The sequence below is a fragment of the Rattus norvegicus genome, chromosome 1, assembly GCF_036323735.1.
Source record: "Rattus norvegicus strain BN/NHsdMcwi chromosome 1, GRCr8, whole genome shotgun sequence".
NCBI classification, from domain to species: domain Eukaryota; kingdom Metazoa; phylum Chordata; class Mammalia; order Rodentia; family Muridae; genus Rattus; species Rattus norvegicus.
The window spans coordinates 182,152,602-182,168,780 of NC_086019.1; the positions used below are offsets into that span (position 1 = coordinate 182,152,602).

At 45.6% G+C, this 16,179-nt stretch overlaps 1 protein-coding gene across 6 annotated transcripts in view; it reads right to left on the bottom strand.

The window, feature by feature from the left end:
- Positions 1–16,179, bottom strand: part of Syt17 (synaptotagmin 17) — a 66,337-nt gene that overhangs the window by 23,111 nt on the left and 27,047 nt on the right. For all 6 annotated transcript variants that reach the window (XM_017588770.3, XM_039092421.2, XM_063278991.1 and 3 more), the window contains 2 exons: positions 5,636–5,756; positions 3,768–3,923 (listed from right to left, as the gene is read on the bottom strand). In XM_017588770.3, the coding sequence (XP_017444259.2) occupies positions 3,768–3,923; positions 5,636–5,756 (277 nt within the window). The remainder of the gene's footprint in view (positions 1–3,767; positions 3,924–5,635; positions 5,757–16,179) is intronic.

Here is a 16,179-nt window from a genome sequence, read left to right on the forward strand (position 1 = left end):
GTGCCTCTGAGACCCTGACACAAATCAATCAAACAAACAAACAAACAAACAAACAAACCACAAACGCAAGCAAACCACAAAAGTTAGCGTACAATTCTGTGACACCTACTACACTGATATTAGTGCAGTCATCTCTGCTGTTTGAGCCCAGGTTTGAATGGGTGTTTTTCAGGGTCAGGGCCTCCCTACATAAGCTCTAACTGGCCTTGAACCCATGCTCCTACCTCCATCCCCTGACTCCTGGTTTAAAGGAGTGTGACATCATGCTCAGACTAGAGAATTATTGTTTTTCGTCTTCCCAAAGTGAAACTCTGTGCCATTAAAAATAACTTCCGATTGTCCCTCTCTCAAGCCCAGAGACCTCCATTCTCTACGTATCCCTTTTTTGGCTGGCTTACTCTACGTCAAGCTTCATGTTGTAGCAGGCTGTGGAAGATCCTCCCTTTTACATCTAATGGATGCTTCACAGTCTGGACAGGCCAGATTCTCTTTCCCTTCTGTCCATCACGGGACACCTGGGTGATCCCCCCACCCCCAACTCCCAGCGCTCGTGGATGCTGCTGCAATGCCTTGAGATCCCCAATATCCCTTTCTACACCAAGAGATAGAATTGGTGGACAGTAATAGAGTTCTATTTCCAAATGTGGAAAGAATCTGGTGTGGATTCTCTCCTCCCTCCCTTCCCTCTTCTTTCTGCCTCCCATCCCCTTCCTCCCCCTCTCCCAGCTTCCCCTTCCTCCCTTCCTCTCCCTCCTTACACACAGTTGCCATTTGCTTTCTAGTGCTGTGATAAACACCCTGACCAAAAGCAATCTGGGGCAGAAAGGGTTTATTTGGCTTACACTCCAGCATCACAGTAAGTCCCAGGAGCCAGGAGCTGATGCAGAGGCCATAAAGGGGTGCTGCTGCATGGCTTGCTCCCCATAACTTGCTCAGCCTGCTTTCTTATGTACCCTGGGACCACCTGCCCAGGGGTAGCACCACTGGGTTGGGACCTCTCCTGCCAATCATTAAACAAGAAAATGCTCCACCGACTTGCCTATAGGCCAATCTAGCAGGTACACCTTTTCAGTTGAGATTCCTTTTCCAAGACGATCCTAGCTGTGTCAGGTTGACAAAAAGACTAACCAGCATACCGGCCCTCTCCCTCCCCTTTGTCCATCTCTACAGGGCCCCTCCTTCCTTCCCCCTCCCAAGCACATCAGTGGCCAACTCATGTTCCCCTCTGCTCATGGAGGACCTTCATGGATTTTCCAGAAAGGTCCTGAACCATATGTTATGAAGTTGGGAAATCAGTCATCCTCCCTTTTCTTTATTTCCGTTTAAACCTCAGCTGTAAAAATCACCTGACTGCGTGGCAGAAGCTTCCTCCTCCTACTGGAGAACGGAATTGTTTAGAGTGCCCAGCCCCCAGGCTAATTACAGGTTTCCCCAGGGAGTCTCAGCAAATGCTTAAATTGCAGATCAACCTGACTTTACCTGAGACGTGTTTGAAAACACAGGGCCTGGCTAGAATTCAGATCCTTGGCCTGGAGGTAACAGTGCATGGCTGTCACTCAGCCAGCAAATAAAGCCAAGTCAGAGCTTTGTGGAGCTGCACAGGGAGGTTGTGGCTTTGCCTAGATCCAAATCACTCTTCCACATTTCTGCTACTACTCTAGTCCGAGCCCTTGAGGTAAAATGCCAGCCAGCTGTGGTTCCCACTCATGGCTGTGTCTCGGCCTTAGAAATATCTGGGGTTCTTTGTAATGTGTATACAGTGGTCCTCCTTCATCTGTCAGAGACAGTCAGTGTGAGAGGTTCTGTGGGTGTACCCAACAGTTCACAGTACCAGCCCTGTATGCAATTTCCTGTCCATGCTCACGACACAGCTTAACTTATGAACACAGCAGAGTAAGGGATGAGCAGTGACCAGTAATAAACACCGCCACTCACATCTGGACACCGCCCTCCAGGGTGTGTGGCTGTGGACTGTGGGATTTTCCGTTGAGTATTTTTGTACTTCATTTGACTGTGGCTGACTGAAACCCAGGCACCAACACAGTGGTGAGGTCCTGCTGCGATGTCTAGACCCAGTACTCTGCTCCAGTCTCTGGTTGCCGAACCTGACAACTTCAATTTGACCCTCAGGTCTTCTATGTGGGAAGGAGAGGAGAATGTCTACCAACAAACTGCCCTTTGCAAAACCATGTTATGCAAATGTACAAAACACACACACACACATACACACACACATACACACACACACACACACACACACACACACACACACATACACACACACACAATTAAAAAGAGAGAGAAAACAGGCCTTGTCTGATGGGGCTTTGACAATGCTTTCCAACTAAAAGCCCAAATCACCCAAGAGATGGGGTGCTCTGTGTGTGTGTGCGCGTGTGTGTGTGTGTGTGCGTGTGTGTGTGTGTGTGTGTGTGCGTGTGTGTGTGTGTGTGTGCGTGTGTGTGTGCACTGGAACATGTGTATGTGACAGCCAGAGGAAGAGGGTCGGTGTCAGCTGTGTTCTTACTCCCTTGAGAATATGACAGTCACTGTCAAGAGCCCTCAGTGCTGAGGTTACAAGCTCATGCAGCTATGCTTGGTCTCTACAGGAGTTCTGGGGATTTGAACCAAGGTCCTCAAGCTATTGCAGTGAGTACTCATACCCTCTGAGCCATCTCTTCAGTATTGCATATAGATTTGGGTTATGGCAAGCGTTCATGAAAGACCTAGAGACAAGGAGTTAGACTATCTACTATCTCTACTAAGGAGAGTTTCTGACAGCCCCAGAGCAGGACTCCAGAGAGGGACATCAGATCAGTCAGAACTACACAGCACAGCAGAGCTCTGCCGGAGTCTGTTTTTCATTTCTTTTGTTTTTAAGACAAGATCTCATATAGCACATGCAGTGGACTATAGCTTAGGCTGACCTTGAACTTCTAATCCTCGGGAGTGCTAGGATTACGGTGAGCACCACACACCTGACTTATGTGGTATTGGGGTTGAATCTGGAGCTTCGTACATGCCAGGCAAGCTCTCTAGAGACCAAGCTCCAAGCCCAGCTCCATGCCCAGGCTCTATAGAACTATGAGATGATACCTATTTGATGATTTGTTTATGCTATTACAATTTAGAGTGATTTGTTATATAGTAACAGATAACTGGTAACCCCTAAAATTAAACACAATTATGCCCCAGAAAAGTAGATTATATACAACCAGAGAGTGGCATGTGATCCCTGTACTTAAATTTTATATCCTCCAAATGCCTTTTACAACCGTCCTTTCTGTGTTAAGGGGTCTGTTTTTTTCTATACTTACATTAAACCCAGCAACTTGAATCATCGACACCACCATCATCTCCAATACCAGGACCACCACCATCACCATCATCATCTTCAAAGATGGTGTGGTATGCATCAGATGTTATTCGAAGGCCATAACTCATTTACTCTTCATCTACAGTAAATGTTTAACCATTATCCATATTTTGCAGATAAGGAAACTGAGACCAAGGGAAGCTGGTAACTTGCCAAAGCCCTCGTTCTGTGATAGTTTCAAGGAGTCTAGCTTAATAATTATGTACCAGTTGTGTTCTAGGCTCTATGGGTCTTGTCCAAGTTTATAGATAGGAAGTGGGTTCAAATCTAGGTAGTCGACCATCAGACACCAAGTTTTCAGACATAACGCTCTCTAGATGCCTTCCATTTTCATGGAACAAGTTGAACATGCCTCACCAGGGCTTCCTTAGCGTTTATAATGTTACCTTACCTGTGAATACTAGGCTGGCGTTTTCTAGTTCTTCCTGGGGAACTTTGAAGCTGAAGGATTCATTGTAGAAAGGATCGATTGTGCCTCGTAAGAATGATGTCTTCTTAGTTTTCACAAGCTTGAGTCCGTGTACCAGCTGGATTTTCACAAATGGGTCTGGGGATTGGACACAACATTATAGACTACTGGAGATGATAAAGTGTAATCTAGCCATCCCTCATCTCTTCAACTCCCTGGCCACCCTGTCATTCTCCAGTTCTCCCATCCATCTATCCATCTATCATTATCCCTCCATCCATCTATACAATTACTCATCCACTCTTTTGTCCATCTGTTTCCTATCTACTTATTAAGTCACTAATATACTCCATACAACATTAACTAAGCTTTAATCCATCTATCATCCATCTACCCATCATTATCCCTCCTCCATCATCCATCCATCTATCCACATCCACCCATCACCCACCCATCATCCATCCATCCATCCATCCATCCATCCATCCATCCATCCATCCAAGTGGTTATCTATGTAACAGAGTAACCACCTACCCCTCCCCATCTCTCTGTATCTTCACTGCTGAGGATGGAGCCTGGGGCCTCCTGTACACTGGGCAAGGGCTCTACTCCTGAATTCTTTTTTATTTTTCTACCCGTCTACCCACTGATTCATTTATTCATCTCACCACTCATCCATTTATTAATCTAGGTCTTAATCCATCAATAGTTTCATGTAATCATTCCCCATGGTCCAGCTGTTCTGTCAGACCATCGTTCCCACATCTAGCCAACTTCTCCCATAATTTAGGCACCGTGCTCATTTTAGAAATGGGAAAGTTGTAGATTTAGAGATAAAGAGGAATTCTTCAGATCTAGCTGGTGAAGGCAATCCAGAAGCAGGAGCCATTTACAGGACAGTGGGATTAGGAGAGTGAAGGCAGAATTAGAAACACCATGCTCTGGCCATTTTATAGTTTAGAGCGATTTGTGCAGGTTGAATTTAATATTTATTTAAGCAATCCGGTGAGATAAATGCTGTCATTGTACAACTATAGAGATGAAGAGTTTGGTTAAGTAATTTCTCCAAGATCACAAGCAGCACAAAGACACTATGGCAGTCCGTGGGTTGCCCTTTCTCACTTCAGCATCCTGACTCTCTACTGTAGCGGTTCTTCCTCCAGCTTTCGTGAAGCCTCTATTGTGTAGTGTGGCTTCTGAGAACACAAGGTGCATTCTAGATTCGACTGTCATCTCATTGCAAACAACTTCCTTTGGCTATTGGATCTGGAGAAGACAGCATTTCCACTACTGAGCACCCTTTACTGTCGTAGAAGAAGCGACATACATATGGAACAGAATCAGCTTTTTGTTAAGTGTTTGAAATGGTTTTTAACAGAAAGTAGACAACATAGTAGCTCTTTCAGAACTAGGATTTATAAAGATTTATGGTACACAGGAGATGAGCTGTAAAAATAAAACCCCTCAGGCTGGGCCTACTCTGCTTGTTGATCTGATCACTTGTGCACTACCGCCACCTAGAGTGTGGAATCTGCATTACAGGCATAGTATGTGGTGGGGTGAGGAGGAGACCTGTTCTTAGGAAATCCAAAGACAGTTTCAGAAGTAATCACAACTGGCTACATGTGTGATAGGGTTCCCGAGATTCCCATCACTGACCTGTTGGAACAGGTATATAAGATATAGCAAATAATTTATTTTTCTTTTTGAACTAGTATTGTAGTTCTAGATGCTGTCCACCCTTGTGTTTCCTTAGCAACAGCATCCAGGACACAACACAACACAACCCAGATCTCTCACACAACAGAGGGCCCCTTAGAGTCTTAGTGGATAAGGGGATTATACTGTACCTGAACCCTGGCTCACATCTGTCTGCAGGAGTTGCTTGGCTCGAATGATGTCCACATTCAGTCTGCCAGCACTTGGGAGATAGTTTAGAGAAAGCAGCAGCTCTCCCAGCTCCACTTCATTCTGGAGGGAAGAACACCATCAGAAGCCGGCTTTCTCCCCTTTCCTCCCGTGGTCCATGGTCCAGGAAACTGGTTCCCCAAACCCATGAACAAGTGCCCGAGAGCAGAGCAGATCAGTAAACAGCAGGTGCCCTTTTCTTTTACTTTTTCTTTTGCATCTCTCTCTCTCTCCCTCTCCCTCTCTCTCTCTCTCTCTCTCTCTCTCTCTCTCTCCCTCTTTCTGTCTCTATGTATGTATGTATGTATGTATGTATGTATGTATGTATGCATGCATGTATGCACACGGGAGGACACTTTTATGTGCACATGTGTGTGAGTTTGTGTGGAGACAAGAGGACAGACAAACTTGGGTGTTGTCGTTTTGAACACCATCCACCTCATTTGAGACAGTATTTCTTATGGGTCTTGAACTCATAAACTAGGCTAGGCTAGGCTGGCTGGCCAGTGAGCCTCCGGGATCCTCCTACCTCTGCCTTCCCAATGTTGAGATTATAAGCATGTGCTACCATGCCCAGAGTTTTTATGGAGGTTCTGGGGATTGAACTTGAATCATCAGGAGTATAAATTTTTCACCAACTAAACCATGTTTGACTATTTTTTTTTTAGCTTCTGAATCCAACTATGTTCTTGCCTATCTTGGAAACTGTTTTCTTCTCTTAGAACCTCTAACAGCAACGACCAGCATCACAACAATGGAAGTGACTGCCAAGTGCTATACATATAACAACTAATTTAATCCTCATGGTGAGTCCAAGAGTCAATAATGTTTGCTTCATTTAATAGGTGATGAAAACGAGACCCTGTCCAAAGTCACACAACTGGAAAGTTGTAGTTGGGACAAGAGAAATGATCCCAGACTATTTCATCAGCAGAGTGCTGCCTGGGTAAGATACTGTTCTTAACCTGTGGCTAACATCAGAGTCCACACCCTTACTACAACCAAGCTCAGTACATTACCTCTCCCTCCAAGTCAGGGCTACCATACTTATAGAAAATCTGCATAAATACCAAGATGGGTGGCTCCATGTTGCCTAGAAAACAAAGCCTTCATTTTCATGTCTTTCGTTTTTTAAAAATTGTGAAAAGAATTGTCAGCCACTTATCGGTTATAAACTTTCACCAAATGGTGTTTTACTTGTACTTACCTCTACATATAAAAAAATTACCTGAATATTTTCAACAAAGTCCCAAGTGGGATATAACTTTATCTATGTAAAAAAGCATCTCTAGGTGATCAGGACATTAAAATAAACACTCCTAGGGCACTAACAACCCCCAGGTGTATCCAAAGTCAAAAACGTCTAAGGAGGCCTCTCTCTCTCTCTCTCTCTCGCTCTCTCGCTCTCTCGCTCTCTCGCTCTCTCTCTCACATACATACACACACACACCATCGTGTAGACTCACAGATTGCCTTATGATCAATCTAGATTTGACATCTTCCTTCAACTTCATGTATGATTCTAAAGTACCTCCTAGACATACACTATTTTATTAGTAATACTTCAGAATGTGTCCCAAAAGATGTTTCATCCATCTATCCATGCATGCATTCACCCACCCATCCATCCACCCACCCACTCTTCCATCCATCCATCATCCACCCATCCTCCCATAATCCATCTATGCATGTATCCATCCATCCATCCATCCATCCATCCATCCATCCATCCATTCTCCTGTCCATCTATCCATCCAACCATCCATCCATCCATCCATTCATCCATCCATCCATCCATCCATGTTCTCTACTCCTTTCAATAAACTGATGGCAAATGATGTGTCTAAAACATGTATCACATTGTTAGCAGATGAAGACTCAAGCCAAGTGATTCATATATGGCCTGAGCATGGTGGTGCATGTTTTTAATCACAGTATTTGAGAGGCAGAGGCAGGCAAATCTGGATGAGTTTGAGATCAAGCTGACCTACATAGGAAGTTCAGGGCCAGCCAGAGCTAAATAAAACCCTGTCTCAAACAGAAAACAACAAAACCAGATTTCTATATGGATCAAGTTAATCTATAAACAAGAAACAACCCCATAGCTAACTACAGGTTTCAAACTTGTAGCCTGTGTGTTTTGTTTGGCTTACATCACATTGAAACAGTAGTAATTATGTATTTTTAAAGACCAAGCTACATCACATTAAAATAAAAGGAATTTCTTGCTTTGTGTGAAAAACAGGAAGGTCTGCCAGTGCTGGGCCCATGTTCCCACTTGGCAACCAATGAAGATTCTTTGCTTGGAGAGACTTTAGTCCTGGGCCCATCTGTGTACTTACTTGTGAAAAGTTAGTTTTAGCCAAAGGCCCTGCTCCTCCATTACTTTCTATTTATTTTATTTTTTTTATTTAGTAGTTGGGGAGACACCCTTATACCGAGCCCTTGGTGGCCCCAAACCCCTGCTGTTAATATCTGACATCCTTACCGTTGGGTCAGGCTCCTCTCTTCCACCATCCCAAGGAAGGTGTCTAGTCACTTGGATCATCACTAGCAAGGTTGACTTAGACAGAATCCCTCTTCCCTTGGAGGCAACCCTCAGTAAGAATTCCATTATTGATCCTGGATGAGGATTGAGCCTAATCTCTGCCCCCTACAAAGTCTCATGGCTGTGTCTCATGCCATCATGATGGTCCTGACTGAAGCCTGACTTACTGTGCTTTGAAGTATCGTTTGGGAGCTGGGAAGATGGTTCTGTTGGGAAAGTATCTGCCACACAAGCCACGTACAAACATGTATATCCACAAACATATAATATCCACATATATATATACACACAAGCATGTACACACCCACAGACATACACTTACAAACATGTATACACCCAGACAAGTATGTACACATACACAAATATGTACATACCTATAAATATGTGCATACCCACACAAACATGTATACTCACATATATGTACACACACACACACACACACACACACACACACACACACACACACTGTCTCTGATGGGGCTGGAGATGTATGTAGTTCAGTAATAGAGCACTTGCCTAGCAACCATAAGGGTTCCACCTCAGGACTAGAAAAAAAAGTGTCATTTGAACACCTCATACTACCCTTTCAGTGAGACCCAGCCTTGCCATTATGTCCCACCTGGTTGCCTTTGCCCTTCCAGGTTTTTCCTACCTTGGTGTGGAGGGTAAGACTTTCAGGATAGGAAAGTTGACTTGGCCCTCTGGGTCATAAGAACAGTTCAGGGACTTAAGGTAGTTGCTAGTGGCCTCCTGCTGGTCCTCTGAGGCAGAAGGCACAGCATCCTTAGCATCTGACCCTGCAGGTATGCCTGTGTTCCAGTGAGGCTGAGATTCCATAGATGCCCAGGCCAGGGGAAGCATCAGGTCCTCAAGAGCTTCCCCTCCCAGTCTTATAATCTGGGACCATACCTCCTTCCTTCTCCTAATATCTGCAAGCTTCTTGTCTTGTGATGCTTTATATGTGGAGCTGGGGGATGGTGACAGGAGGGGTTAATAGCTCACTCAGTCAGCCTGCCTAAACACAATGGAATAAACTTGAAGTGTTTAAAGAACAGAATGAAAGGTAAGATGGCTGGGGTTGGGGCTGGATTCTAGAGACATCATGGGAGCCATGACAAGCTGCTTAGCTGCCCCAGTGGGAGCCTGCTTTGGCCATTCTCAAAAGTGAACGAGGGCAGGAGGCCATTACCTGAGCTCTCAGTACCCAGGGACCTCTTGAGCCCTTTCTGCCATCTTCAAGGGCAGATAGATAGGGCTGCTGTCTACTTGGACCACTGACTGAATTCCCTGAGGCAGCTGCATGGACTCATCCCCTTTCCAGCTTTTTCTTGTCTTAAATAAAGCCAAGTTTTTTGTGCTCTTGTTACTGTAGGCTTCACGCTTGCTTTCCCTCTCCCTCCCTCGTCCGCCCCACATCAACACCACCATATTCACTCTTATCCTCCCAGGGAAACACGCACATTGATCCAGCCGCTCCTCTTCTGGCTCATCACGGGACTGATCAATCTGTAGCCTGAGGAGTCAGTGAAAACTAAAGAGAAGGCTGACTGAACAATAGCAGAGGCCTTGATGGTTCATTGAACAGTTCCTGGATCCTCAGCCCAGAAGGTGTCACCGTCGTGACCACCACAGCAAACTGCCTGTGAGACATCACCGCAGGCCAGGCTCCATGCCTTGGACAGCTGCCATTCTGTCCTTCTAGAGGCTCCCCCTTCACAAATGAGCGAGGCCATCCTAACCATGCAGTTCAGATTCTGAATGAGACTGGTGGGATGCAAGCTGAGCTCCTGCATTTAGTCTTGCGTGACCTTGGCCATGAAGGTGCAGCCATAGACATTTAGCAAGCCACACACAGTCTATCGGGTGGGCAGAGGCAAAAAACAAATCAGAGAACCAGGGGCTGCATTCTACCAGCATGGTTATCACCAAGGCAAACAGATGAATATACAGGGGCAAGATTGTTCCGCCGCCATGCCGGAACACCACAAGGCAGAGATAGCCAACGCCTGCAAGTTGTCATCTGATCTCCAGAGGCAAGCATAAGGCTCCCTAGAATCCATGTAACACACAGCGGACAGCACTGTAATCCCAGTGCCAGGAGGCAGAGACTGGTGGGTGGGTTCCTAGAACTTGCTGGTTAGCTAGCCCAACCAATTCGTGAGCCCCAGGTTCAGAGAGACTTTGTTTCATAACATCAGGTGGCAAGTGACTGAGGGACACCCCTAGCATTGACATCTGAAGTCCATATGTATGTGCATACACACCACACACATGCACACATAACACACACACACATGCACACATAACACACACACATGCACACATAACACACACACACACGCACACACACACACACACACACACACACACACACACACAGATACAACATTGTACCCATACACACAAAATTTGACACACAGTCATCATGGATCCAGCAATTCAGCTACTAGAGAAAAATAGATATTCACACAAAAACTTATCCATGAGTCAGGCTTGAGGTGTGGGAACCTCAGCATCTGGGAGGCGGAGGTGGGAGGTTCATGAGTTCAAGACCAACTTGGACCCTGTCTCAGAAAAACCAAACCAAGCCAAACCAAGAGAGAACCCAACGAAACTGCGCCAGGTGTTCATGGCAGCACTGTGCACGGCAGCCCAGTGTCCATCTGTAAGCCCTGTGGTATATGTTCTTCAGTCAGAAGAAGGAATGGGGGTGGGCAGCATGCTTAGTGGGTAAAGGCACGTTCCATGAAAGCCTGCGTTGCAGGATAGTTGATCACATGTGAAACCCGAGATTGTATTGTTTACTAGAAAAACCTGTTTCTAGTTGTGATGTGTCTCAGCCCTAGCACACACCTTTAATCAAAGGGCTTTCTGTTTATCCTAAAAGGATCAAATAAAGGAAACCACAACCAAAGGTCAAGAGCCGGGGCAAGCAACCAATTGAGAGGGAGTGAACATGGGGGAAAAACAGAGAATAAGAGGACGTCAGGAGGACAGATAGAGTGAGAAGGGAGGGACATTCAGTTTGAAGGGTTTTGAGACTGTGGAGAAGGAGAGGTTCCTTTGGGATGTTTGCGGAGGAGGAGGGTCAGTGGGTGCTTTCTCTGCCTCTCAGCTAGCAGGCTTTCATCCCAGCGTTTGGCTCCCGAGTCTTTATTGGTAAAACCAAATGTTTGAGATTTTGTTAAGAACAGCAAGCCCGAGGACCTGAGTCATATCCCTGGAACCCACGATGGGAGGAAAGAACCAACTCCTGAAAAGTTGTCCTCCAACCTCCAAACATGCTGTGGTACTTATACGCATGCACGTGAGTACACACATGCTCGCTCTCTCTCTCTCTCTCTCTCTCTCTCTCTCTCTCTCTCGCTCGCTCGCTCGCTCACACACACACACACACACACACACACACTGAAAATATTTAAATGAAGGAATGAATTGCTGACACATGCTACAGATGAACCTGGAAAACATGCTTGACACAAAGGAGCATGTGCTGTACAATCCCATTAATAAAGGACCCAGGAGAGGAAATGGACACTCTGTGGTGGTTAACCTTGATGGTCCACTTGACTGAGTTGAATCACTCTTAGGTGGTTTTATATGCCTTGTGTGTCTGAGGGGATGTTTCCAGAGAGGCTTAATTGAAGAGGGAAGAAGCACCCTGAATGTGGGGCCCAATGGACTGGGGTCCCAGACAGAATGAAAAGGGAAAAGGAGATCAAGCTGAGGACCAGCTTTCATTTCTCTGTTCCCTGAAAGCAGATGCACCTTTCTCTCCTGCCACCATGGCTTTTCCACCATGGCTGCCTGAAAGCTCAAATGAGCCAACTTCCTTCCTTCCTTAAGTTTCTCTTTGTAGGCATTTTGTCATAGCAACAAGAGAAATGACCCAGCAAGAGAGATCATAGTAGTGTTTTCCAGGATCTGAGAAGACGGGGAATGCAGGGTGGTCATTTCATGGATATAGAGCCTTGTCTGAGTGAAGGAATGTTCTGGAACTAGGTAGACATGGTGGTTGTTTCACCACTGATGGCACCAACGCCAGTGAACTTTAGACATCAAAGGCCTTTGGCATACTAGAGAGCCTCAAGTTTGACCCACCCACAGCTGGCTGTGGTTACCAAGGCTTCATGGAGAAGGAGGCACTGGGGACATGACCTGAAATGTAAGTAGGATTTTGTCCAACTTATCTTGTTGCAGAGAAATATTGCTGGACGTTGGTGCCCAGCAGATGAAAAGAACCAGGAGCCTTTGCTTGAACCCCGTTGTCCTTTCTTGCCTAGATCCTGAATCCCTCCTCTTCATAGCACGAAGTTCCAAGTAACTTGTTATTAATAATAAAGTATCTGAGGTAGCTAATAGTTTAGAGTTTGAAAAAAGTAAATTATGACTCTCCTTTATAAATAGTCCCACCCCAGGCAATTAATTTCATGTTCCTTTTGGGTTGGTAAATGGGGAAGATAAGGGCATCTTCCCATTTAGGCAGAATAGGGGTGTGCTTGGGATCCCTGTAGAAGCAGGTAGGACCCCCATCTCTATTTCAAATAAGACAGATGTATTTTTGGGGGTAAAATATATTTCATAATAAGGAATTATTGAGAAACTAGAAAACTGGGGCCCGGGGAGATGAGTGAAAGTGTATGCTGCCCACGCATGAGGACCTGAGTTCAAAACCCCAGCATCCATGCATCCATGTAGAAAAAGATGGGCATAGCCATGTACCTACCTATAACTCCAGTACTGTGTGTGTGTGTGTGAGTGTGTGTGTGTGACGAGAGAGAGAGAGAGAGAGAGAGAGAGAGAGAGAGAGAGAGAGAGAATATATGAATCACTGGGGCTTGTTGGCCACTAGCCTAACTTCACATTCAGTGAGAGAACCTGTCTCAAAGGAATGAGGCCAAGAGTAGACGAGCAGAACAAGATACTAGGTGTCCTCCTCAGGCATCCATGTGCATTCATTCACACAGACACATTCACATACATACCTGACACACTCATACACACAGAGAGATATGCATAGAGAGACAAAGAGATAACACAGCAAGAGAGATACACACACGGACAGAGAGACACAGAATAAACAAAGGAAAAAATATGAGGTGATGGTTGGTGCAGGAGTCCTGCAGTTTCCAGGGAAATCTCAAATGCCACCTTCTTATCTAAGCTTTTCATTGAATTAGAAACAGACTGCCCCCCCCATCATGAAACCTTATTTATATTCTTTGTGGCGCTCTGTCCTTAACAGATGTCTTCGTGTTCTCCATAAAGGCCATCACAATGCCCATCTGTCTACCCCTATATAGAATGGGAGAGTCCACTCTTTTGAAATATGACATAATCATTTACAAATGTGTCAGGCCACATTCACAGCCACCTTGGGACACGTGTGGCACACTGATACAGACAATCCCTGACTTCCAGACTCAACTTGGCATTTCTTTTTTCCATATTGTCTTTGAGTTTAGTGTTTTGATCATTGCCTGAGCTGGGAGGCGGGACATGCATCTGTAGTTTCTCTTGCAGTGTTGTGAGCAGTAGACATAGCTTCCACCACTCATGCAAGGACAAGGGAAGACACCAGTCCACAAGCGTGCTGTTCTACTAAACCGTGATGTTTGGAAGGTTAGATGCCATTTCTGTCATTCTCACTAAATGCCTGAGACTCTCAACTTATAAAGAGAAAGGGTTTGTGGGGGTTTTAATCCACCGCAAGCTGTCCCCTTTGCTCTGGGCCTGTGTGAGGCTTCATATCAGAGTGGGAGTTCATGGTGGACCAAAACCACTTACATCGAGGTTGGTGAGATAGGAAATGTGTATTGGTGAATTGTCCTTTACTGTTCTAGCTCACTGAGAAGCTGCTCTGGGAGCAGGCACCTCCTCCCATTTCAGACCCAATCCCATTGGTCTCAAGTGTCCTCCAAATATCCCTGTCTTGGTGGCAGAGCCCCCCTAATTGTGTAAGAGTGAGAGAATAGCAAGCAGTTAAGGGGGCTAACAGCACTGTGTCCTTGAGAATCAGGAGACAGTATTCCGTCTTCAGCGGAAGTCACTGTGGTTCATTGCACAGTATAACAATGCATACAGTGGGAAGTGGAAGCCGGAAGCTGGACCCCAGAGGGACTGGGTTGAGAGCCGAGGTGGCCACTTCTTCCCTGCTGTATTTCCATCAGATGTTTGTGATCCCAGATGGTATGGCATTGTTTGTTCTCTTAGGCATCTCTGTCAGTTGTAAACACCTGGCTTGATGGCTTGAGGGGCGGTTCCTGCTTCCAGAGCCAGCTTCTCGGCGAGCCTGAACAGCAGCACGTTACCAACGCATTTTCCATCTCACTTGTTATTCTGCTCATCTCCTCTTGCTGCTCTTATGCTGTCCGTGCACTTTCCAACGCACTCATTTGGTACCCAAAGCAGGCCTACCAAAGACCTGCCATAGGTCCTCCTCTGGACCACAGAACAGCTAGAATGCTAAAGAGGAGAACAGGTCCTGGGCCCCTTTAACGGCACATCTCCGGTGACCTAAAGACCTTCTGCTATGTCCCACTTAAAGGCCCCATCGCCTTGCTGTAGCACTGACTGTGGCTCAAGCCTTCACCACACGGAGTTAATGAAGATGCAGGCTACAGCATGCTTTCAGCTTTCAGTATTTTTAATTCACGGTGGCTCTGTGGGAATGTGACTGCACTCTAAGTCAAGTGGTACTCATGCACCTCACACTACTCCAGTCTGAGTGATCCTGAGACCAAGCTACGCAGTGCCCCAAATGGAGACAGAACCACTGTCACATCATGATCCCCCAAGTCATAGCCTCAGGCGACTGGAAGCTAAGGTGGGAGGAGCAACCGGTTGGGCGGGGCAACCTGAGTGGGAGGAGCAACTGGGTGGAAGAATTCATTTCTGTCTTTTCCCTTTTGAGGACATGTCACAAATAAACAAGCCTCATTTCCTTTTTGATAAAAGTCTGATGAGCTTAATTGAGTAGCACCACGTGGGGTGGGCTCGGAGACCCAAAATAGACAGTCTGTAAATTACTCAGATGAATCCAGAGGCCCCCTGCCAGCTCTCCCAGCAGCCTGCTCCTGCAAATGCCATAGCTCTCCACCCAGGCAAAAAGAAAAAGAAAAAGATAGGGAAGGAAAGGAGAGGAGAGGAGAGGGGAGGGGAAGGGAGGGGAAAGAGAGAAGAAAGAAAGAAAGAAAGAAAGAAAGAAAGAAAGAAAGAAAGAAAGAGAGAGAGAGAGAGAGAAAATGAAAACTCAAATTCTCTTCTGCAGCTTTTGAATGCAGTCAAGCTCTAATCAATAAAAAGGAAACCAAAGAAAACCATCTGGGACAAAGGACATTTTCTGAGGAAAACAAGAGCCAGGTTCTCTCCTTACAGGCTTCCTTTGAAGTGCTCCTGCTCACCTCACAGAAAGCTTCACAAGTGTGCATTCAGCTTTTAATGAGGCACAAACACAGCTGCCCTATGGGTCCCCTCTGCCTTTATCCTGACCACCTGGGAGATGTCTTTTGTTTCCTAATTTACTGTACAAACAACCCTTTCTAAAGAAAACTTTTTTTTTTTAGCAAAATCCATTTTCCAGAAAAACACATTTTAGTATTTACAAAATACAGCATTTCACACACTTGATCAGTATGTCCTTGTCTCCTCTCACTTTTCTGTCCATGCAGTTGCCTGTATTTACATAGCTTGTGTCCTGCTGAGGACACAAGCCGATTCCAAAATTTCCTTGTAGAAAACCTTAAACACATACATTTCCCCCATAATGACCTAGCCGGGCATCAGCTATAAGTGTTATCTTGTATTCTACACTGGATTATAACTATTTTCCTATTGATAGATACCTAAGTTGTGTGTAGTATGTGCATGTGTGTGTTCACATGTGTGCACATTTGTGTATATGTGTGTTGGCCAGAGGCTGACATAGGGAATCTTCCT